Source organism: Corvus hawaiiensis, chromosome 1, assembly GCF_020740725.1.
Source record: "Corvus hawaiiensis isolate bCorHaw1 chromosome 1, bCorHaw1.pri.cur, whole genome shotgun sequence".
NCBI classification, from domain to species: domain Eukaryota; kingdom Metazoa; phylum Chordata; class Aves; order Passeriformes; family Corvidae; genus Corvus; species Corvus hawaiiensis.
Genome location: NC_063213.1, coordinates 61952515 through 61976657, shown reverse-complemented (window position 1 = coordinate 61976657; position 24143 = coordinate 61952515). Strand labels below are relative to the sequence as shown.

The window sequence follows — 24143 nt, the reverse complement described above, 5'->3', positions numbered from 1 at the left end:
TATGAGGCTTGTTTCCTACCACATGTGGGTTCATTGTCACGGTGGTTGGTTGTGAAGTGGATGTAAAGCCGCCAGGGTGCCAGTTTTACATTTAGTCCAGACATGCAGTGAGGTATCTGTCTCAAGGGCTTTGTTCCTTCCCTCATATTAGTTTTATTATTTATATATTTTGACTTTTAACTATCACAGGATTAAAAGACATAAGCAGTTTGATAATGGAAACCATGTTGTCTTCTTCCTATGGAGTGTCCTGACCTGATAAACCATAGTGTTTTTCCCTGGCTGAGTTAATCCTGGGTGCTATTCTGTTAAGTGGCACAATACAAAAAAGTGCTGTTCTGATGCATTTTTGTGGGTCTGATGTCCCTCAGGAAGGGGAGGACTGTGGGGTTGAGAAGCTGATGTGGCATCTGTGAGCCCCAAGTGGCCCATGGAGCACACTTAGCATTTCTCCCTGTCAGTGGGACTGTTTGTGTGGGGTTTTTCTTTTTTTTTTGGTTGGTTGGTTTTTGGTTTGTTTTTGTTTTGGGATTGTTTTTAGTGAAAATTATTCAAGTTGCTGCCATTTTTTTTCTGGAGCTCCAGGTATGGCCTGCCAGCACGTGTTGAACAGTTTTACATCTTGCTGCTGGTGAGATTCCATTTTACCCCTTCCTACGGGCCACAGGCTCCCACAGTTTCCCTTTGTCTGGGGCTCCTCATGCTCTCTCCAAGCCACATTGTGGTGTGAAATGTGTGAAAAAGCAAGGAGGTCTTCTTGGTGTGTGGAAGTTAATGGTGAAAGTATACATCTCCATGGGCTTCCAGGCACAGGAGGTGGCAGGCATGTGGGACACACCAGGCCTTTTAATTCTGCCAAGCTTCATTTGAGGAGCACAAGCCCACCCTTTGGGGATTTCCAAAGTGTTTTTCCATTGCCTTGGCTGAAGAAACTTGTGCAAAGCATTCAAATAAACCTGTGAGTCAGACAGAGAATTTGGCCATAGCCTTTCCTGGGATCTGGAGGTGAATAATCAACAGCTAAACTCTCTTGAAATGTTTTTCTTTGATAAGAGCATGAGCTCAGCTTGGCAGAGATGTTGAACAGACACAGAAGGTATTTGTAGTGGGATGGCTGTGAAATGAGGAAGGTTGACTGGAAAGGATGCAAATATACAAGTGACGGGGGGTCAAAAGCTGACTCTTGCTGCACTCTATTTGTTTTGTATCTGTAGCCTGTAGTACTGACTGGCTGTTTCCGGCCACATTAATTTTTTTTTCCTTCCTCTGAGGTAGCTCAGAACTTTTGGCATTACTGTACTCTGCAACCATTCCCCAGTAATTTTTGCAGAGGGATGTCATCAGTGCCTGTGTTCTGTGCCACAGTGCTGTTCCCCAGGGCTCAGTATCGGGGCCAGTTTTGTTTAATATCTTTATTGATGATCTTGATGAGGGGACTGAGGGCACCCTTAGTGAGTTCGCAGATGGCAGCAAGCTGGACAGGAATGTTGGTCTTGGAGGGTAGGAAAGCTCTTCTGAGGAATCTGGAGAGGCTGGATTGATGGCTCAAGGCCAGTTGTATGAGGCTCAAAAAAGTGAAGTGCTGAGTCCTGCACTTGGTTCAGAAGAAGCCCTTGCAGCGCTAAAGGCTGAGGGAATGTGGGTGGAGAGGTGCCAAGCAGAAAAGGACCTGGGGCTGCTGGTCAATAGTGGCTGAGCATGAGCCAGTGTGTGCCCTGGTGGCCAAGCAGGCCGATGGCATCCTGGCCTGTATCAGCAATAGTGTGGCCCGCAGAAGTACTCCCTACTACGTCCCCCTGTACTCAACACTGGTGAGGCCACACCTCAAATCCTGTGTTTAATTTCTGCCAGTCACTTCAATAAAGACATTGAGGTGCTGGAGCTGTCCAGAGAAGGGCAGCAGAGCTGGTGAGGGGTTTGAATCACAAATCATATGAGGAACAGCTGAGGGAGTTGGGTTTGTTTAACCTGGAGAAAAGGAGGCTCAGGTAGAACCTCATCACTCTCTACAACTACCTGAAGAAAGGTTGTAGGGAGGTGAGGGTTGGTCTCTTCTCCCAAGGGACAAGTGACAGGACAAGAGGAAATGGCCTCAAGTTGTGCCAGGGGAGGTTTAGATTGGATATTGGGAAAAATTTCTTCATTAAAAGGGTAGCCACATTTGCGCCAGTCTGCCCAGAGTAGTGTTTGTCACCACCCCTGGAGGTATTTAAAACATGTATAGATGGGGTGCTTGGGGACATGGTTTAATGGGAAGCTTGGCAGTGTTAGGTTAACACTTGTATTTGATGATATTAAATGTCCTTTCCAACCTAAAGGATTGTATAATTCTATAAAGATCTAGAGAAATCAGAGTAAGAGAAGAAATGAGAGTGTGCAATTCAACCAAGAAAATACTGCTTTTCTTCTGTGGTGTTAAGGAAAAGTAAAAAAATCTTGCAGCCTTCAGGTTTTCTTTTATCTGTTACACAGAGACCTGCTTACTCAATTTTTTTTCTTTTCCTCCTGGGGTTTAGCAGCTCTGTCAGACTTTCTGGCTGTGTGGCAGTATAGTGGCTTGTAGACACAAATGGTATCAGGCTTTGCAGGTGCAGGAGACACAGTAGCATTAATACAACATGGTTGTAAACACCAACAGGGCCTTATTTGTGTCTCCTTTTAATGATTTTTCTTGAATATGGCTTGCTTTAAAATAGCAGTTCAGGTCCCCTGTGTGAGATTTGACACTGGGGCTCAGCTGAAGAAATACATTATCTTTTAATAGCAAGGGTTTTGAGGAGAGTAAAATGCCAGCAGAATAAATAAATAAATATTGGAGAAAACAAACAACTGCCCCCCCTTTCACATGGTGAAAGATGCAACCCAGGAAAAAAAGATGTTTAAAGGATGGGTAGAAGGGGAAGAACAAGCCAGTTTAAATGTGTGGCTTTGATTTGATGCGTTGCTTCCTTTTCCTCCTCCCACTATGACTTCTTGTCTCTCAGCATTAACCTCCAGTCTCAGCGTAGTGAATGTTGTGCTCCCTAAGTCCTGCTCCTGCCCTTTCTCCCCTGCTGATGCCCCTGCTGAGCTCAGTGCTGACAGCTGGGGGAAATTCAGTGTGATTTGGAGTTGGGAAGTGCTGTATCAGCACATGGGAGATTAAGGTTTTTAGTAAATTTTTTTTCTTGCTTGTAGAGGGGAATTAGTGAGCTCCCAAATTCACTGGATTTATTGGAAATCTGTGCCCGCTGAATGTATTTATTTCCCCATGTTGCTGGCTGTACTCTTGACAGGTGCTGAGAGGAGATTTATAGAAACAGCAAATATTTGCTAGAGTGGCTGAAATATCTGAGGATTATTTAGATGTGACTCTTTATCATCATCTCTCTTAGTTCTAGTTCAGTAATTTAAATGCATAGGCTCGAGTCTTAGGAAATTTTTAATCTACTTCTCTGTTGGATTTTATACAGGTTTCATGACTAAATCCTACTACCAATGGACTAGTACAGAGCTGATACACAGACTTTGGGAGTAACATTTTTTTCTGCTTTTTAGTTTTGATGAAGTAATATTATGGGGAGAGCAGAACATGTCTACAGAAGGGTGCTGCTCATCACAGGAGAAAAACTTGGGTTGTGTTCCTCTCAAAGGAATCCTGGAAAAACTCCTGAAGAAAAATTTCTGTATTAGTTCCTCTGTTCATATTTTTGCAGGACTCCTTTTTGTGAAACTTACATTTTTTGTTAAATATTTCTGTAGATGAGTTGTACACCACTGGTTTTTAGAGGAGGTACAAGAGGATGAGAAAATGAAAGTAAAACAGATAACTCCTTCCAGATGTTCAGATCAAAATTTTATAAGGAAACAACAATAAAAGCAAATCATTAACCTTCCCTCAGGTTTCCAGTGAAATACATTGAAATCAATATCATCTTCACAGTTATTTGAGATGCTGACAGATATGTTCTGTCATGCACCAAGCCTAGAAGAAAGATTCAGAACTGGTACCCTGTATGGAAAATTCCAGGTCTATGTTTGTTCTTATCCTTTTGCAAGCTCTCCTACCTTCATCACTTTGTCTGACCTTAATTTTGACTGCTCAGGGACAAGTAGGTAATTGCTGAGGTGCCAAGGTCCGGAACTGGTAAAACAATCTTTGTAATTTGCCCATGGTACTCAGCAGAGCACCGAGGCTGTTTGTGGCTCTGTGTTTCTTAGCACAAGACCAGCTGCTTTTGCAGCTTCTTCATCTTTCTTGCACCCTTGGCAGGGCTAGAGTTTATCAGAACCAAGTAGCTGAACTTCATTTGGTTTAGATGATACCTGCTGGATCATAGGAAATCATTTGGCAGAGAAATGACAGGTTTCTTCTAATTGTTTTGCATTTTCTTCTCCCACTCCACAAGTTTTCCATCTATAGGTGCTCTGCTTGGAGCACTGTCCTGTGAAGTGCTTCAAAGGCAGAAGGCCTGTGACTATGTCTTTCTAGTCCTTCCTCAGTGAAGAGGCTGAGCTGATTTTGCTTCCTTACGAGCCCTGACACAGTTGTCGGCTCCTGCCATTTGATATTGCATTAATGTGCTCCATCAGTGGCTGCTTACCACAGTTTCCACAGGAGCTGATGCTATTGTAAAACATGCTGTTTATTTACAAGTATATGTGTGTTTTTATTTTATTTGTGTGATGTTTTTGTGGTTTCCTTTTTTTTTTGACTGTCTACTTCTGAGTGCCATTCAAGGTAGATTTTGAAATTGTTCTCCCTTTTCTCTGCTGCTCTTAGTGCAAAATGGTTTCAGTGTCTGAGAGCCCATTTCAGCTGGGGTAGTATGGCTTTGTGGATGTCGTATTCTTGAATTTATTTTTTTTTTTCTTAGGCTTGGGGAGACCAGATATTTATTGACCTTCATGGCCTGTTTCAAAGCCTGCTGCCTGGAGGGAGTGGAGTGTGTCTGAGGCTTTGAGTTTCTGGGAGCACCAATTACATTGGTTCAGCTGATGCATGGCTGTGTCTTTGCAGCAATTTTTATGCATGCACCTTGGTCATGGCCGGCATGCTCCTAGGCCCCAAAGGAACAAAGCTCTGTAAATTACTGTCTTTCAAAATATTTTTGATTGACTGATTGCAGAGTTATTTTTCTAGGAAAATCTGAAAATATCAAGTCCAATAAGAAATTAATAAAATGAGATATGATTTAATGAGAAATCACAGAAAGTTGACTGACACCTGCAGCAACATTGGACTTTAATGTCAGTTTTGTATTCACGTAAAAGCATTCAAATGCATTAAAGAAATGAGATGTATTCTTGTTTTCAATTAGGATATTGCATTTCTCCTGTTTCCATATATCCTTAAGTTCAGGTACAGCTTCCATTTTAATCCTTAAAAAGTTTGAGTTGACATGCATAGTGAATATGCAAATGTACCTCTTTATTTTGGGGCCTGTTGAGCTGACCAAACTAGCACTGGCAAAAGTACTCTTCTTTTGCCAAAAATGATACTCCATGTTAACTTTTTCCATCAGACAGTCAGATTTGCATTGTGTTCTGTGTCATCTGTTGTTGGGTAAGGATTACAGGAATGATTTGGTTAGTGACAAGGAACTGTTCCTAACCACATCACCATCAGGCCTTCCCCCCAGTATATATATGTACATACTTAGAGAGCCCAGTAAAGCAAAAGTTTTCTATGGAATGTGTTTTTGTACATGGATGGAGGGATAGATAAAAGATGAAATGAGTATGGTTCTAAATCTGCTTTGTCTAACAAACTGTTATGTTTTGGTTATGAAGGGAGCGAAGTGTGGAGAGAAATATTATGGGTACTGCAACTATAATAAAATAGAGGAGAAAGTAGAGAAAGCTATTGCTCCAAAGGGGCTACTAGTGCATCTTTATTTCCCTTGTTTCATAGCGCACTGTGAAGAAGAGACATTATAACTTATGTTTATGGAAATATCTATCTAGAGTAACTTTCTCTGGGCCCTGTGGCCTCCTGCTTGGCAGGAAATGAGTGGGAGAAGATGCAGCAGATTCTTTTGCTTGGAGGAGTAGCCAGAGCCCACTGTGAGCATCAGAAATACTCTGGCAGTCGCCATGCTGAGCCTGTGACCTGTCGAGGCTTTCAGCTTGACTGCCTCGGCCTGTGTCATTTGTGTGGTGGCAGAAATGGCCAGGCAGTGGTTGTCTTTCACCTTTCCTCTCTGCTTCTGGAATTGTCTGTGTCATTTACAGCACTTCAGTCTGCTTCACTTAGCTCTGTGGGAGACACTTCAGTCCAGTGGAACTGGACTTTCCTTTCTCTTCACCTGATGAGAGAAAAGGTGCATCTAGAGTAATTGCTTTAGATGAATTGGTAGGCTGTGTAGATGTAAATCTAAATTACTCTGGGCTGGGAGGAGCTGGGGAGGGGATCCCTCCCACCCAGTCTTTCTGTCCATGTGCCTGGCTCCCAGCACTCCCGAATCAGTCAGCAGCCACAGTGAAATTCTAGAAGTCATCCTCATACGCGTGGCAAACTCATTTTGGGTTGCCTGGGCTGAATTCCCTTTGGCTGAGCTTCTGTCCTCTTTTACAGTTTCAACACTTCATAGCCCTGAGACATTGTCTTCTTCCTAATTAATCTTTTCATTCTTTGTGGAGTCTGGACTTCCTCTCAATATCCTGTTTGAAGTGTTTATTCATCCGGGCAAGCTTCCAATCTTTCCTTACCATTTTTTCCCTTCCTGCTTGGAATGGGAGTGTGAATAACATTTGCCTTTTTCAAGTGAGGTATTTCTGTGTTTGAGGACAGCCTCAGTAATTTCCTTGGTTTCTCAAAATTTACCATTCTAAGATCCTGAAGTCCCCATTGCATTTACTTTTGTCTGTTTGATCCTTCTCAATAAATTGACATATGCAGCAATTTTTGACGGTCAACTTTTCTATCCAGTCTTTCCTTTTCACTAAAGCACTGGTTAAAATAGATTTATCTCATTTTTTTTCTTGTTTATGAAAATAGTCTCCTTAGTAATAGGGGGTAGGTCTCAGACATTTTTTGGGGGGGGCAACCCTTATCAAACAAGGTAAAAGAAGCAGCATATTGTAGTGTCAGAAAGGGAAAAAGAATTTGTTCCATATAGAAGTTGTCATTGGTGAAATTCTTTTTGTGTGTATCCACTCACCTTACTAGTTGCAGCAGGCCTGGAGTCACTCAGTATTAAAAGAGTCTACAGGTTAGCCTGGACCTCTCTGTACCTGGTCTGTGGCCTTTTTGTGCATTATAGGTATCTTCCAAACAGTCTCCATCAGGCTTTTGCATTCAAAGCTGGTAGCCTGCCGGAGGAGTAACGAATACCCTTGGCAATTCCTCGGCTGAAGAGTCAGAGCAAAAAGAGGAGAGAAACAGTGTGATAGAGATAGGACCTATGGAACAGTTCTTGTGCTTTCTTGGTGAGTACCTTCCTCTTTCTCATGTGTGTGAGTTATTAATGCCTTAAATAAATGCATCATTTTTTAGGAAAGCAAATACCCCATACTTACTTTAACCTAGTAATTTTAGGGCTAAGCTTGATACACTGACACCACTGGAAATAGGATGCATGTGGCTTGCATCTGGGACATAGTGGCTTATAAATAAAACTGTGACCAAAAACTCTGCCAACTTTTCCCCAATGTCTGGTTTTTTTTTTCACTGTGTGTGCATTCAAACCTGAGTGCACATCTCCTGTGAGGTGAGGATGTTTGCTCTGTGCCAATCGCGTAGATTTATCTAAGCATAATAAAAGAGCACAATAAAAGTACTGTGTAAAATCAGTAAGAGGAATACTATTAAGTGCACAAAGTTGAAAATGCAAAAAAGGTTGAAAGTTTAGAAATTTGGCCCACACCATGCACCAGAAATGTCTCAGCGTGGGTTTTGTCCCCATTCTTTCCTTGGAGATGTAGAACGCCCGTGTGGAAAACCTCCTCTTGCTCCTTGCATTTTATTCCTTTCCATTACTGAAATAAATCCAAGTTCTCGTAGTTCACGTGAAATGGATGCAGTCCAGGGAGATCGTTGCCCTGTTCTCATTATTGATCTAGGAGGTTTCATACTTGCAGCATGTTGCTGTGCTGTGAAGAATACAGAGAGGGCAGAAGCGTCTGCCTGCGGGCTGGGGCAGAGGCGGAATTCCTACCCCCGGTACCCAGCAGCCTCTTCAGGGATGATTTCATGCGGATTTGAGCATGAGCTAGTGCAGAGCCAGCCCAGCCCGAGCTGTTCTCACGGAGAGTCCATGTGGGAAGGAGAGGCGCTGGGCTGGATCTGCCGTGGGGCATTCTGCTGAGCTCTGCCGCTTCCATCACCGGTCCCTGACTTGGCGGGGAATTCCAGTTAGCGGTGATGAGACCTACCCAAAACTGAGTCACACTGTATTTAAATTAAAACAAATATTTAGTGAGTGTTTTTCTTTAGGACCCTCTTGTGTGAGACTTATTAAATGTCAGTGTTTAACTGGAGTGCAAACACAGCTGTAATTAGAAAGGATGTTTTTGCTTAAAGCTGTATGCCATCGCTGACTGGGGTTTGTAACTCCATTATTAAATGGCTTTTCCCAGTGACCTGGTCTAAAGATTCCCAAACCATGATCCTACAGATCACTTCAGGTCTTCAGGGAGCTGACGCACTGTGGCAGCTGCTCTCAGGCTTCTTGCCAGAGATCAAATCATGCAAAAAGCAGCTAAAACCACTTTGAATGCTTCCCCCGCCACTTTCCCAATGCTCTCAGCACCCTCATGCCTCCCCCAAGTAAGCAAATGCTGTCTAATTCCTGCTGCTTGTTTGTGAGTGGGAGGAGGAGTTCCCAAGGACATCAACACCCTGGAGAAGTGTCTCTGGTAGCTCTTTCTGGAGGAGTCATTGCCACTTCTTTTCTTACAATGTTTTAAAATAAATGATGATTTGTGTGTGGTGGTGTTGGATTAATTTGTGTGTGGTGGTGTAGGATGGATAGCTAGGTGACTTCTGGTGTAAAAATTAACATTTCTGGTGGTCAAAATACACGGAATGTTCTGTATATGGAATCCTTGCTTGGAGGTACAGAAGATGGATGGTCTTACCTTATGAAAAAGTTTACTATTCTGTGAATATCAGGTATGACAGTTGGAGTATTTTTGGGTGTTTTTTGTTTTTTCCCTTTCAAAATCACAATATTAAGTAACCCAAAAACCAATTTCTATTTCAAGGTGGTTTGTGGAAATACCGAAGACATCCCTTATTTTATTTTATTTTTTTTTTTTTTGAGCTGCATATTTAGTTCATATTAATTTTGTTAGTGTCTTATGAATTTTCTTATTACTGTTCCATTCTCTTAAGATTGATGAGTGCTTTCTTGGAAATAAAAGGTTAATTCTTTTTTCCGTGACTCAGGAAAGGAGATTTTTGAATTGTGAGAATATTTATTTTTATCTTATCGACAAGGATGTTGGGATGAAACAAATGTTTCTTTAAAAGACAGCAGCTGGTTCCAGCCTCCAGGTTTGAATTATTCTGCTTACAAGCAGCTGGAAGCAAGCCTATATAGGTTGCTTATTTAAGAGGTTAATGTACTTTCTATGGGGAATGCAGAACTGGATCTCACAGAAAGGAATATACTAATGTTGTCAGTGATGAGTTTTCATAATTTGAATTCGCACCAAGGGCCTTTGAAAAAGTGCTTTACTCTGAAAGTAATTTTGATCTTCTGCAAATAAAAATAATAAATGTTTGACCAGAGCCAGATTGCAGTTGTAAATGGCAGTTTAGCTATTTCAGATTTGTCAGTTGATTCAGTTTTTTTGGATGAATTCGAAACAAATATCCCAATAAAAGAAATTTTCAGGGGAGGAGAGTTATTTTACATGCTGGTTACTGGCAAGGGAAGGAATGCTTGTGCATAGCCAGAATCTCACAGAAGGCCTTTCTTATTCATGGGAAGTGTGTGTGTGTGTACACAACGTGTGTGTAGATGTATATATATTAGAATTTTCCGTGCAACTGGTATCTAGCACTGTGTAAGTCTAGCAGAAAAAGATTCAGTTTGAAAGATAACCATTCAGTATCTTCACTGTGATGATGTGGGTTGTTCAGCTCATGTATTGCTTTACAGAGAATATGTAGTGAGTGAGAAGGCATTATTTTCACTTGAACTGTTCTTGTGATGGAGGGAAGATGAGGCAGCAGCAAAGTGAGTCAGACTGAATCCCTCATTCTTTGTGTAGAATTTGGAAAAAATGGAAATACAGTGAGAAATTGACAAGTTTATCCTCCTCTTGCTGGGTGCCCATTCTGTATTTTCAGGTTTTAATAAAGCTGGTAATTCTGTACTGTATCCTTCTTAAATTCTCAGCAGTTTACATGTATCCAAGATGTTTCCTTTAGGAAAGTTTTCCTCTTTCCATGTGCTAAGTAGAGAGCTGTGAGCAGCACTGTCTTAAAGGGAGAGCAATGCCTGTTTCCAGAATGGCAGTGGCAGACATTGTAGGGGAAAAAAGGTGACAGTAGTGTTTCCCCAGTACTGTGTCTCCTCACAGGGTGTGGTACTTACTGTATGTTACAATGACCTGCTTAAAAAAAATTTAATTAATTGTCAAAAAAAATCCTAAACATTATGAAATACAGTTCAAGATATGTTTCTGCTTAAGATGTTGGTAAGATTTTTATTTATTTTCTAGCAATTCTTTGAATATAATTGCTAAACGTGTAGATAGGTCCTGTGAGATGATCTGTAGCACTGAGTGAAGGTAGCTGAAGATACAAAATATTGTATCAATTTGCCTTTTTGCAAACCTAAATGCACCTCACAGCAAACTTCCTGTTGATGGTATTTTGGGGTTGGAGGTTTGAGTGGTCCCAGATATATTTTGCAGAAGCATTCTTGCCTGGTGTCAGTGGATTCCAGGGCTCTGGGCCCTGCCATTGTTGGCTGCTTGCATCAGGGCATTGCAGTACATTCACCTTTAGGCAATTTCCTGCCTTTGGCTCGTTCAATACCCAGAACCTTCTTACATGAGATAACGTGTGAGCTGGGATACATTTACTATATCATAAAGTTCTTCTCACACTTTAAAAAATAACAGAGTTGTCACTATGGATCAAATATTCATTGCCCTGATTTGGAAAATGTGTTCTTTGACTGCAGTGTTCATTTCTGTGGAGCTATTTCACATTGCCACTCACTCTCACTTTTGGTGTGACCTGTATTATGTGTGCATATGGCTCTGTTTCACTGCAGAAATGCTGTGTCTAGCAGCCTATTTTTCCTCCTCTCTTCAGGAACCTTGGTTTTCTGTACTTTAGGAGACCTTTTGGACACTTCAGTGTATTTCTAGAGTATGATTTTCTAAAACCACAAACAAAGAAAATCCAGCCCTAGGATGCAGGTGCCACAGCAAATAAGTGGAGATCAAAGGATTTCATATTGTGAAGAGATGCTGTCAAATCAGAAGGTGTAAGAAAAGGAGAATGTTTTTAAAAGGCCTGAATCTCTAGGGTGCTTTTTCCTCAGGACATATCCTTTAATTTTCTGAAAAGTTCCAGAGCACTTAAACAGTGCAATTTTTTCCTAATCTTTCCTGTGTTATATTGACAGTTTGTGAGCTGGGAAGGAATGCTATAGGTGGACCACAGAGCTTCCACATATTGATCTGTGTTTCTACTCCTTTTTTTTTTTTTTTCCAGTTTTTCCTTAAGAGTAATGGCAGAAAAGTGCTTTGCAACTTTCATATGAATGTGAAGGAAAAACAAAGCAGCCAATATGAGACAGATATGTGTCCATATGTCTTGATCAGTGCTTCTTCTGTTTCTTTTCTGAGAATGCTTCACCGTGAGCGTTATTTCAGTATCTCTGCCTTTGCAGTTAATGATTGTAATTAATAAGTAACTATTACAATATATCATAGCAGTGCACTTCTGAGTATTCTTTTAAAAATTATTTTGAAATACAGCTGTGGGATGATAAATGAAAGTGCTAATAAATGAATGTAAGACAAACTACATGGAAGAGTTTGAAATATCTAAAAGTTACAGGTTGTTTTTGATAAGAAAAATCCCGAGACTATGGTTTTTTGTTTGAAGGATTTCCCAGGGGTGCATAACTTGGTAGCAAAAAGACATTAAACTGGAATTACATCTGGGTTTTCTTTAGAAGTAACCTATATGATATGAAAGTAACTTCAGAATCCTTCAGAATGAAAACTTCCTTGCAAATTAAAATGCTCTCAGAAATGTGAATGGAGGGGAGATAAAAAGGGGCTGTGAAGTTGTATATCATGACAGTGTGAAATAAATAGGAGCCAAATACAGTTCTGGATCATGATAATGGGACAGCTAATACCTTTTTAGCTGTACAGCTCCATCCATAGTTTTTTTAGAGTGAAGATTAAAGTTGTGGGGAGGCATAACCTATTTCAGGATGGAAGGAAGCATCCCTCTGGCACTGAATTGTCACCTGTGCACCAACACTTGCTATACTGTTCCGTTTGCACCAGGGATGGTGGTTGCGGTGAGAGAGCCTTCCCAAAACATGTTTCTGGGATTCCAGAAACTTGAGGCGGCTTCTCCTCAGTGTTTGGTCTGGGGTTTCAACACCACAGTCCTGCATAGTGTGTGCTCTTGGTAACACAGCTTGATTATTCTTGGAAGGAACCATGTCAGTCACAGGTTGATGTGTCTCCAGGGGATGCCTGTTTAGGAGAGGTTTCAAAATTTACAGTAATACTGCCTATTTATCTGAGAGATGTGTCATTTTTAGAATTCTTGTTCAAACATTAGAATTATTTTCTGCTTGTTTTGTTTTCACTCTGCTAAATTGAGGAATATAGTCCTTTATTTGAAGTTGATTAATAAAGATCTTAACATGCTGTTTAAATTATAGCAGCTTTATACTTCATTAGTAAAATATTATGTAATGATTATATTTGGATCTCGTCTTCTTTTTCTTTTCTCCTGCTAGTATTATTCTGTGGTGGCCTTCAAACAAGGGATCCTGTTAGATTCTCACTGGGTGGCCAAAAAGCAGATTACAAAAGTTATAAAGATTCATGTTTGTTTTGGGTGGAGGCTTCAAAGGCTCACAGGCTTCCTTACACAAGGATGCAGTCAGGAAATGTGAAGGCAGGAAAAAAATATTCTGAATCTGTTTTGTGTAAAAAGGGGGTTGTAAAGCCACTGTCCTTGCTTAGCTTCAATGGAAAGGCAGGGTAATCATGGATTTCTTTGCACTGTATGTCTTTGATGTTTGTGTTAGTTGCAACCAATAAAGCTTCTTTTTATTCTTTACATGTATGCCTTAGTAATGTAAAATGCAGTGACATATTCATAAGGCAAATTGTAAACAGTGTGCTAAAGCTTAGTGACTTAATGCCTGTAGTTTTGAGGTGCCGGATGATGGGATATATTCCAGTCCATATGTTCTGCAGATTGCAATTAGTAAAACCCTCCTGCTGCTACGTGGGATAAAGTGTGAGTTAGGATTTAAAGCTGTATATTTTTTTTTCTTTGATAAGTTACTGAAGGAATTACCTCATCAGTTCCTTCCAGTACTAAAGATAACTCACTCATGTGACTTACCCAAGCTGGTCTGTATCTGCAGGCCTTCTGATACTGTTGTATATCACCCATGTTAGTAATTTTATTAGATGATGTTAAGATATGGCTGTTAATCAGAGTTCTTACATGATATTATGAATGTCTGCAGGAACACAGGTCTTTATATACCATGTGTATACTCTTAATGCTTAAATGATGGTGCATAGATATGTACCAAGGATGGATGAACATAAAAGGAAGAAATTATTTCTTGTCTTATTCAAATGACTCCTTTCATGAAAAAAGGAAGGAAATGCTTTGTATTAATATGCAATTGTTTATATATGCTCTCAGAGGTGTTATCTGCTGTGCTTTAAATATGCAGTAGTCTCTGTTAAGAAAAAGAGTTTTGTCCTTGTGTTTTCTAGCTGTAAATATTTTTTCCCCTGAGGTTCCCACCCCTCCACCCCCTCATTTTTCTTTTAGGAGGCTTCCACTTAATGAAGCTGCAGACAGGAAGTGATTCAGATTGCAGAATGGACACTGGCAACATGCATATGCATGAGAAGATGCTGTGAGATAGTCCGGGCTTTGAAAGAAAGTCACCATGGAGCAGTAATCCCACAGAGGAATGACTCAGGAGGACTCTGTACTTGAGTTGCTTCTGTGAAATTGTTGCCCTTTGTCAATATTTGCCTATATAGGCATTATTGATTGGGTTATTTGTGTTCATTAATATATATGATAACTTTATATCACTTTTGTGGTGAGGTAGCTCTTTGTTTCAGTGGGAAATTGAAGTTACAGAACACCCAAGCAGTGTTTAAGTTTGCCATTCAGGGCTTGCTGCAGAGATGTTACAGCTATTTTTGGTCTCCCTCTGGGTCCGTGGGAACCAAGATGTAGGGAAAAGAGAGGGGTCTTATCCCAGCACTAGGGCAGGACATAGCTAGGGGTTCCTCTAGGTGAGGAGGTGATGTGCAGCTGAGCTCAGGATGGGATGTAGCCTAAAACTGACTTGGCCAAGGCTGCCTGGGCAGCCAGGACAGGGCAGGCAGATGAGATCTCTCTCATGCTGCTGCTGCTTGGGCAAATGACTATGTGACAGAAGCTAGACAATCCAGGACATGTTCATTTAAAATCATAACTTGAAGTCACTCCCCCACTTATTTAACCAAACTGAGGAGTGGCAACAGATGCTGCAGTGTTACAAACTGCTCAGAGCCCAGGCTGGTCCTGCATTTTGGCCACAAAAACCCCCTGCAGCACCACAGGTTGGGGACAGAGTGACTGGAAGTGCCCAGGCAGAAAGGGACCTTGGGTACTGATTGACAGCAGCTGAACATGAGCCAGCAGTGCCCAGGCGGCCAAGAAGGCCAATGGCATCCTGGCCTGTAGCAGGAACAGTGTGGCCAGCAGTGATTCTTCCCCTGTACTTGGCACTGGTGAGGCCACACCTTGAGTGCTGTGTCCAGTTCTGGGCCCCCCCAGTTTAGGAAGGATGTTGAGATGCTGGAGCGTGTCCAGAGAAGGGCAGTAAGGCTGGTGAAGGGTCTGGAGCACAAGTCCTGTGAGAAGCATCTGAGGGAGCTGGGGGTATTCAGCCTGGAGAAAAGGAGGCTCAGGGGGGACCTTGTTGATCTCTTCAACTGCTTGAAAGGAGGTTGTAGCCAGGTGGGGGTTGGTCTCTTCTCCCAGGCAAGAAGTGACAGGACAAGAGGACAGACACAGTCTTAAGCTGTGCCAGGGAAGGTTTAAGTTGGACATTAGGAAGAATTTCTTCACGAAAAGGGTGGTTGGGCATTGGAATGGGCTTCCCAGGGAGGTGGCTGAATCACTGTCCCTGGAAGTGTTTAAGACTGGATGTAGCATTGATTCTGTGATTCTGTGGTTAACTGAGCATTGAACAGCACTATGTGGGAAAAATCAAGCAAACCTAGTTTTCTTGGCAATAGTTACCCTTGTTTTCCATTTCAGGAGGATCTAGGGCTCTGTGAAGTATAACTAGAGATTGTCATTACAAGTCAGCTTCCCAAGACCTCTTACATTCAACACTGACTCTTAAATTGACTCCAAAACCGCTAAAAATAGATATTACAGTGTGATTGTTACAAGATTAATGTTATGGAATCTACAGATGTAAATTATAGTTCAGTTTGGGAGGCTTTGCATGTATAAATCTCTCATGAATACATTCAAGCAAATATTAAAGGGGTGGAGAATCTTCTGTTTTGGTTTTCTATTGGAGTACTTGTTCCAAGAACTGGCTCGATTTGGTCTCTAGTGGCAGAAAATGAAACCTGACGTAATTTCCACTAAGGATTGAGAAGGTCAAACCAGTTTTGGAATCCAGACCCAAATCTGAGAACTGTTCCAAGTTCGTCAGTCTAAAGGTGTTCCACTGATTCAATGAGCGTCCTTGCCATGATGAATTCGGAGATGAGCAGCCTTACAAATGGAAGCTGTAACAACAATTAAACCAGCAAAAATCGGTTTTGTCACTGGAGTGGCAGGTGTTCAGCCAGCCTTTCTTTTCTGCTGTTCTGCCCCAGAGCCACTGCTGTAAACCTGAGAAAACTCTGATTGTTGTTTATGCTTAGGCACCCTAATGTTGCTGTGATGGTACCCAGGGACACTTGTCTGATGGTGTTTGCTATAGTATAAACTATGATAATATGATAATGTTGCTGTTTCTAGTTATTCACAGAAGTAACTGATAGCAAAAGCTATATTTTAAAAAAACAGTGATTCTTCCTTCAGATTTGCTATTAGTGTAATTAAATTAAGTATGTATGTTCTTAGATCTAATATGCCTAAAATTTGCTTTCTGAATGTGATGGTATTTTCTTTGTTCTAGAAATACATCCTAAAGCTTTTAGAGCAGGTGGTTAAAAGTGACCAGCTGTCTAAAGATATATAGACACCAAAAAAAAAAAAAATTGTTTTACATCTTATTTACTGTTACTTGTCGTGCCTTTGTAGAAACTTGAGTGTTTCTTCCCTATCAATGCTTTTTTATTTGTTTTTGTATTGAGACAATAGACTCAATTTCTATTCTTTTTTTTTTTTTAAAAGAAGTTAAAGCTTCTTCTGTGTTGTCAGAGTCATAGGAATTTTCTCAAGTCCGGCTTCTTCAATTATTTTGTAGTGAATGTTGCAATATCACTGAGTGGCTACAGTTATTCACACAAATTGTAACCAATAGAAAAAACCAAATCAATGTTTGCATTGTTGCTACAGCTTGGAAAAAAGATTTTTGGCAGTGAAGAATAGGTGTATGTAATGAGCTCTAGATTTTAAATATAGTGAGAAGAATATAGGAGGAAATTGCCTGTATTTTTATGAGCATGACTCATGAGGGATATATTTGCTATAGTTAATATCCAGTGGGTTTTGCCCTCCTGAAGTACCATGTCTTGTGCACAAAACTCCTTCACTTGGCTGATCTTTGGCGTTGTTTTTGGTTGATCTCCACTGTCTTTAGTCAGAGTCAGCTGTATTTTCCTAGTGCTCACCAGGGGAAAATACTGCTCCAATGCACTCAGGCCAGATTCCCTCCTTTTTTTTTTTATGTTATTCACAGGGATGCTCTCAAACCCCACCTAAACTCCTGCTTTTGGAACCAGTGGAAATCTGCCTGCTTTGGTACATGTCTTAGCAAGCACATGAAAGCTGTACTTGCTAATTGCAGTCAGTGATGACAGTCTTGCAATCCCATCCCCCTGAACTTGAGTGTTTGTGTATTCCCATGGGACACCAGGCTTAGATGCTCAGTCCCGAGGTGTGCTGGGCCACGGCATGCAGTGTGGACATGCTTCCTGCTGTCTCAGGCTAGTAGGTGCAGCCAAAAGTGGGGTCTCAGGAGGAGGACAACTGGGACAGTGCAAAAGGGGTTGGTGGAAACAACGTGAGAACTCCCACTTGCTTCCGTTGAAATGGATGCTAATGTTGTTTAAAGACAAAAAACCAAACAATGCAATAACAGCAAAAACCTACTGGCACACCTTTGGGGAGTCCCATAAGAAAAGAAAATGTGACAGATGCTTGCCATCTTAAATAACTTTATTATTTTAGTGGAAGAATGCAGTAGATACATACATTTCTATCCTGTGTGTGTCTGAGGTACTGGTATTATTTCTGTTCTGTGTAATCCCTGACATTTTCCAGTGTGCAAAGATCACTAGTCACTGAAAACTAAAAGCAAGTTAAGTACAGAACTAAAGCCATCTGGTAGTTCAGACAGAAAAGTTAGATAATTAGCTGTTCTTGTCAAGGGACTGTGATTAAAATAGGCCATCTTCATAAAAGTGACTAGTTTGCAAGGGACTTCCTGGAAGCCACCTGGGATAATGATAATGAAAAGAACAAAATTAAAAACGGGGGGGAGGTGGTGCCATTACAGCTCATGATGACTTTTGTAAGTGAATTAAGTCAGCTTTTAACGTGAAGGCTGGTTATTATTTTTGGTCCTTTTTAAAGAAACAAAGATTGAGTTTTCTGACTGTTTGGCAATGTGATGCCACTAGGTCAGCCAGGTTACTGCTGGAGAGCCATAATATTTCTGTGTCAAGCTCTGGTTTCATTGCTCACATCCTTATTAACTTCTAAATGCTGTTGGCACAGCTCATCTTCAAAGGCCACTCTAATCTGTGTAACCTGATGGCTTCTGCTCAGGGAATTTGTTCCTTTGGGGGAATCAGCAGTATTAAGAAACACTAGAAGAGCAAAAAACATCAGAATAGCATTACTGCATCATTCTTTGCCAGCTGATGATTGCAACATGCGTAGCAATGTTAGTGTAATATGAATTTATATTGATAGATATCTCTTAAGGAATAAGCTGTTTAGCAAGTAGTGCTTAGAAGGGAACCTCTTTGTATAGTGGGAGGAAGGATCTGTGTAACCTTGGCAGCTCCAGCCCACCCTCCAGCTCTAGTGTGAAGGGGCTTGGTGTTCCCTTTGGCCTTTACTGCTGAAATCTTGTCCTCCTCATCCTAGAAGATCGCAGCAGGAAAGCCTCCAAAGGCTGCACAGGACTTGCTCTTTCCTGCATGTGGATTCCTTAGTGGATGCCCTATGCTGATGTAATAGTTTTAATCAGAGAAGTCTGACCTGAATAATCTAAGTAGTGTCTCTGAGAACAAACTGTTGAGGGCATCTATGCTAAATGCACTAGTAGGATAAAATAAATGTGGAATGAGAATGCTCCATCACTGGTGTGATTTAATTAAATATATTTTCACTCCATACTGATAAAAATCCTATATCTAAATAAAAATTAATTGAAATTTATTTAGGTTTTTAAAATTTTCATTGACAGTTGCTACTTATTTAACAATTCTAGTAAAGAGCTGTTCATGCTGTTTCAGAGGCTTGTAAGAATTTCAGTGTGACTGTAATATTTTCTCATATAGAATGTGCTGGAAATCTCTTGTAAATGTAACCAAGTTTAATATTTAAATTAAAATGTGGGTGAGAATGAAAAGTACTCTGGGTTTCCTGTGCTTAAATTCTCCTAAAAAAAAAAAATCTGCTTCTAAATTATTTTCATTAAGTGGAGCTTTTATGTCTCTATATTTCTTGATTAGGAAAGCAATGATTTGAAAAATTCAAGATATTGAGGTCTCAAAAGTGTCAGGGATGCTCAGCTTCAGAAAGCATAAGTAAACATTTCAGTGCAATGTACTTGAAATAAATTGCTGTGAATGCTTGTGGATATACAAATATTTCTGATCAGTTTAATGGGTCAAACTTTCAGATAATTAGAAAGGCGCTGACTGTACCCATGTGCGATCAAGTTAATAAGGTCTCACTGCATTCTGTGTCAAACAGGAGCGTGATGCATCTGATGAATGCTTATCTAAGGCTTCTTGTAAGAAGTGTTGAATCTGAACACTGCTTTACAAATTTTCTTTTCCTTTTTTTTTTTTATATTGAGAAAATTAAACTATTAAAAACTGCTTTTGAAGTACTTTCTTGAATACTGTCAAAAGCAGAAAATCCAGATTTTAGGTTCCAAGTGCAGGTTGTCACTCATGTTTTAAGTTCTGCCTGCTCATGACCTGTTTCAGTATCTACACTTGCTGACCTGATGGCCATGGTTCTACTTTGTAGTATTTTTTTTGGTGACAATATTTTCTATTATGCCCAGTCAGTCTGACTTTCCAGCATTCTTCACACTTTTATTGTTATTTACTTACGTGGGATAAAATGGACTGAGAAGTTGACAAGCAAGGTGAAGCAAGAACAGGGTTTTCACTTGGTAATGTTATAACTGTTTTCAGATAAGTCTTGCAAGTGAGTAAGTTACTGTCAATGATATGAGATAATAGAAAGCCTGGGTGGCTGGGGTTGAGCACTGTAAAGTCTGAATGATCTCTTGGTGGCAGTTCATTGGAATGAAACTTAATCTGGTTTTAAAATTCAGATTTTTTTTTTTTTAAGGCTAGATTGTTATGTGTTGTGACAAACCATCAGAATGTTCCTTCCCCCACCAAATTGTATCCCTCTAATGTGCCAGAGTTTTTTCACGTCTGCTCATTGATGAGGTGTCTGATCACAGATTTTTTGGTTTGTCCTGTTCTTTGTACAAGTTGGTGAAATTCAGGTTTTCCTGTAGATAAGCCCTTGGCTTTTCAGTTGCTTCCGCCTTGCAAAGAAATTAATTCCTTCAAGCCAGTGAGTCTGCAGCTCCAGCTGTGACTGCAGATGAATGTTCTTGCAGGGTCATGTACTGTAGCTCTGAACCTAAATAAAAGGATTAACAAGAGTTCACTTGGAGGAAAAACACTTAATTTCACTATAATAACTATGAGAATCCATAGGGAAAACCAATAAAGCTTTACTATTAAAATTGTTAACAAATGATTATTCCGCCCTGACCCTCTCTTCCCACTGTTACTGTACTTTTGAACAGTAACAAATGATGGGATTGACCTAGTTCATGGTAGTGCTTTAGTCCCTGGCCTACAAATGATCTTTTTATTGTAAAATAATTCCTAGTCTAGTTCTTTTAGGAAGCATTAATAGTATTTATGAAGGAAACAATGTTTTTTGGTGCATTTCACACAATCTTCTGCCCCAAAACTTGGCTTGGTGTGAAGGAAGAAGGGGCATCATGTGGACAGTGATGCTGGAACTGAGCCTGGCAGCCAGCAATACCCAGATGATACATCTCATTGCTCCAGAAGAGCATGACTGATTTCCACAGCTAGCACAAACTGCTTTTAATGATTCCTGGCAGAAAAGGAGGATTTCTGGGGTGAGTGACTCTCTTCAGTTGCATATATATAGACCTCATTGTCTCATCTCCAAGCAGCACCTCTGCCCAGCAATGGGGGAGAGCAGAGGGGCTGCTGGCAGGGGCTTCCTCACTCAGTAATATCTCAGTTGGCTGGTGATGACTGTGGAACAGCTGCTTTCCACTCAAGCAAGTGGTGTAAAGGGCCAAGCCCCTGCTCAGGAAAATAACTGATCCTTCGGGGCTCTCCTGTCTCTGATGGAGATGTAAGGAGAGGGCGGAAGGATTTTGATCACAGTGATCTTGACTCTCTCCCAAGCATTTTAGGACTTCCAGCCTCAGGCAGCACTATTGTCTGGGTAGACAAAGCAATACTTGTATCCATTTCCTTGGGAAGGAAATCAGGTAATTAAAATTGACTAATGTGACTGCCCTGATTGGATTAAGAAATCAAATAGATGAAAGTTGTCTAATTTTAAAGTTTAAATCTTGATATTAGTTTTGTCTTGTGCTTCATTTGGGCTTTGGGGGTGGTGAGCAAGTCCTGGTTGGTAGGTGGGTGACCCTCATGAACCCCTGTCTAAAACGTGCCACAGTGCCCATGTGGGTTACCTGCTGGGAGCTCCTGATGTTAAAGCGAAGGCATGAAGGCTGGTGCATGAACAGGTGTCCCCAAAAATGGTCTGAGGTTCTGCTTGAGTACACACTTAGCACCAGGAACTGGAGAGCATTTTGGGTTCTGTCTTGTGCTTTTGTGTTCCTTATTTTTCCTCAAAGATTCTGCACCTTTGAGAGACGTTTTATGTGCCTAGTATGTATTTTCAAAGAAATATAACTTGTAAAAATATTCATCAATCTGTCTTTCGTCAGTAGGCCACCTAATACATTTTTCTTTTTTCAGAGAAAAGAAAAATGTATGGATAACATTGTACTTTGTTTCAGCAATGTTTTTCATTTGTCACCAGATGAGAATCACACTCAACTTTGACTGTTGACCTACTCTTTTTATTTCTCTCCAGTTTTCTTGCTTGCATGCTCAGGAATGTATTTTGTAGAACATCTCCTGAAACTCTAGAAACTACCAACAGTCCATAGGGATGGCATAGGAGCCGCAGTCTGAATGGAATTCCACATGAACTTTTGTTCTTCACTATACCCTTGCTCCAGCACTCTTTGAGCCAAGTGTTTTTGATGGTCTCTTCTTTAATACTTAATGTGGCTTTAATTAGTCACAAGTGGCAATTAGCCTCTAAAGTTAGGAATTGCAGTTAAATAAATTAGGCATGCTCTTCTATCAACTAATTTTATCATGGGTTGGTTTGATTTTTTTTAATGACTGTGTTCATGTAAGCAGCTTGTGCTTTAGCGATGTTTCTGTTTTTCCTACATTCTTCAGTGATCTTGGGTCTCCTTGCAGAAATTGCAGAGAATTCTGTTGGAAGAGACTCGAGTTTTAACAGCATGTTTTATGGGAACAGTTGGCTGATATTTTGGCTGGATTTTCAGGACCTTAGAGTTATAAGGTGAAAATTATAGATCAAAGCCACTGCAGGTAGTGGTACAACTGTCAGGTGTCTCTATGTATGTTAGGTCTTTCATTGGCTCATTGTTGAGTTCACACAAATGAGATTTAAACATGAATTTAAACTACACAAACTGTAGTTTAGGGTCTCCCCCTCCTGTATATAATAGCTTGAATGTACACCAAGTTTATAAGATGCATTCTGGATAAGACTAACTTACATTTATCTACTTGATTTATTGATTTAATTTGTAAACAGGACAAATATGAGAGGAGTCACTAATGAAATAAGAATATCACCTGATCCTGCTGTATTTCAAGTTATTTCTTTACACAGAGATATGCTGAAGCCTCTGCTGTGTAGTTGGGGGTGAGGTTCTCTAGACTTTTAGGCAGTTATGTAAAATTGGGGTGATGTGAAAAGACAGAAAACAGAAAAACGAATATTAGATAAAACATTTCAGGTTTTGTAGATGATGAGATGGGTATGAGATGAGCTTGTGGATTTTGTAAGCTTCATCTCATCATAAATGAAGTACAGTCGAACACAATTGTAGCCGTATCCTGAGCGATGCTTCGCTAAGCCTCACTTACTGGCGCAGGCAGCTGGACTGTCCATGAGAAGCAACTTCACTGAAGCAGCAGAAACCAGAATGTTCTTCCATGTGCTACAGATTGCTGGAAATTGAGTGGGACCTATGTGGAGATTGCATTGTGTACCTTAGATCTGATGAAAATAGTTTTATAATGTGCAACAGGGAAGAAATGTGTGATGTAGATGTAGTTCACAATAAAATATGGTGTCCTTTGTAAAAGCAGACCCATCTGTGTGCTGTTATGAAGAAAGACTTTTCCTGTGCCCTGGAAAGCATGTTTTGCCCGTGAAGTTTATGGTGCTATGCTTGCAGACATGGGAGTTAACTGCAGTACATGAAACCTGAAAGGTTAATTTCCTGACTGCATCATTACTCTGTTAATCAAGCAGATTCATATAACACTAGCAGGGCACATTTTTTCCAATTTGGTATTTGATTTATAAAAAGAAGACTTTGCAGGGATACCATTTAACTGATGTAAGTTGCCGAGCTTTTTGATATACCCATGTTGTGGCTCTAAAGTCAAAATGCAGCACTAAAAATGGCTGTGTCCAGAATTTTAAAGTATTATTTGTACCTGGACACTTAAACACAGAGCTTTCTGTCTGAAAATAAAGGAAAAAATATTAAGGAAAGACATATTTCATGTTTAGCATAAGTCATTGTTTCTGTATAAATGCAACCATAATTTGGAAATATTATTTCTTTTTCTGTGAGAACTGAAAAACTTCTCTAGAATTCGTGTGAATTAATACCAACAAGTTGAATACGTAGATGGGGCATAGGTGCCAAATCAATAAATTGACTGTGGAAGACTGTTGCTCTTTGGATTCTTCTGTTTTTACATATCATGTTGATTTCTCCATCTGTAATTAGCCTTGTTAGTAATTGTGTTACTTGTGGTTCTGATTCTGCAACAGCAGAATGTATCACAACTTTGTTTGAATGCATGGACAAAGTCCAAATAAAAAAAAAAATTAAAAAATGTATCATTGGAACTAAAAAAAAGTCCTTGCAAATTCAGTGTCACACTGAATTCTGAAGTATTACTGTTCTATTTGCAGTGGATTTGGTGGCTTTTATATCGTGTAACATGCTGTTTCTTTTTAAACACTTAGGAGTTCACCAGATCTTTTTGCTATGTGGTTGATGAAGCATTATCCTGGGACAGCAGTGATGATGGATGCATGAACAGAACACACTTCAGGTAAGAAATCAGATGTATGCCATTTGGTGTGGCTATTCATTAACTTTCCTCACATTGTTTCACTTCAGCTT

The 24143-nt window shown here is 40.3% G+C and overlaps 1 protein-coding gene across 7 annotated transcripts in view; it reads left to right on the top strand.

The window, feature by feature from the left end:
• LOC125327872 overlaps positions 1 to 24143 on the top strand; it is a 294758-nt gene that overhangs the window by 57120 nt on the left and 213495 nt on the right. For all 7 annotated transcript variants that reach the window (XR_007204430.1, XR_007204429.1, XR_007204428.1 and 4 more), the window contains one exon: positions 23984 to 24072. Coding sequence is in view for 1 of the 7 variants with exons in the window: in XM_048307886.1 (XP_048163843.1) it covers positions 23984 to 24072 (89 nt within the window). In the remaining 6 variants the exon portion in view is untranslated. The remainder of the gene's footprint in view (positions 1 to 23983; positions 24073 to 24143) is intronic.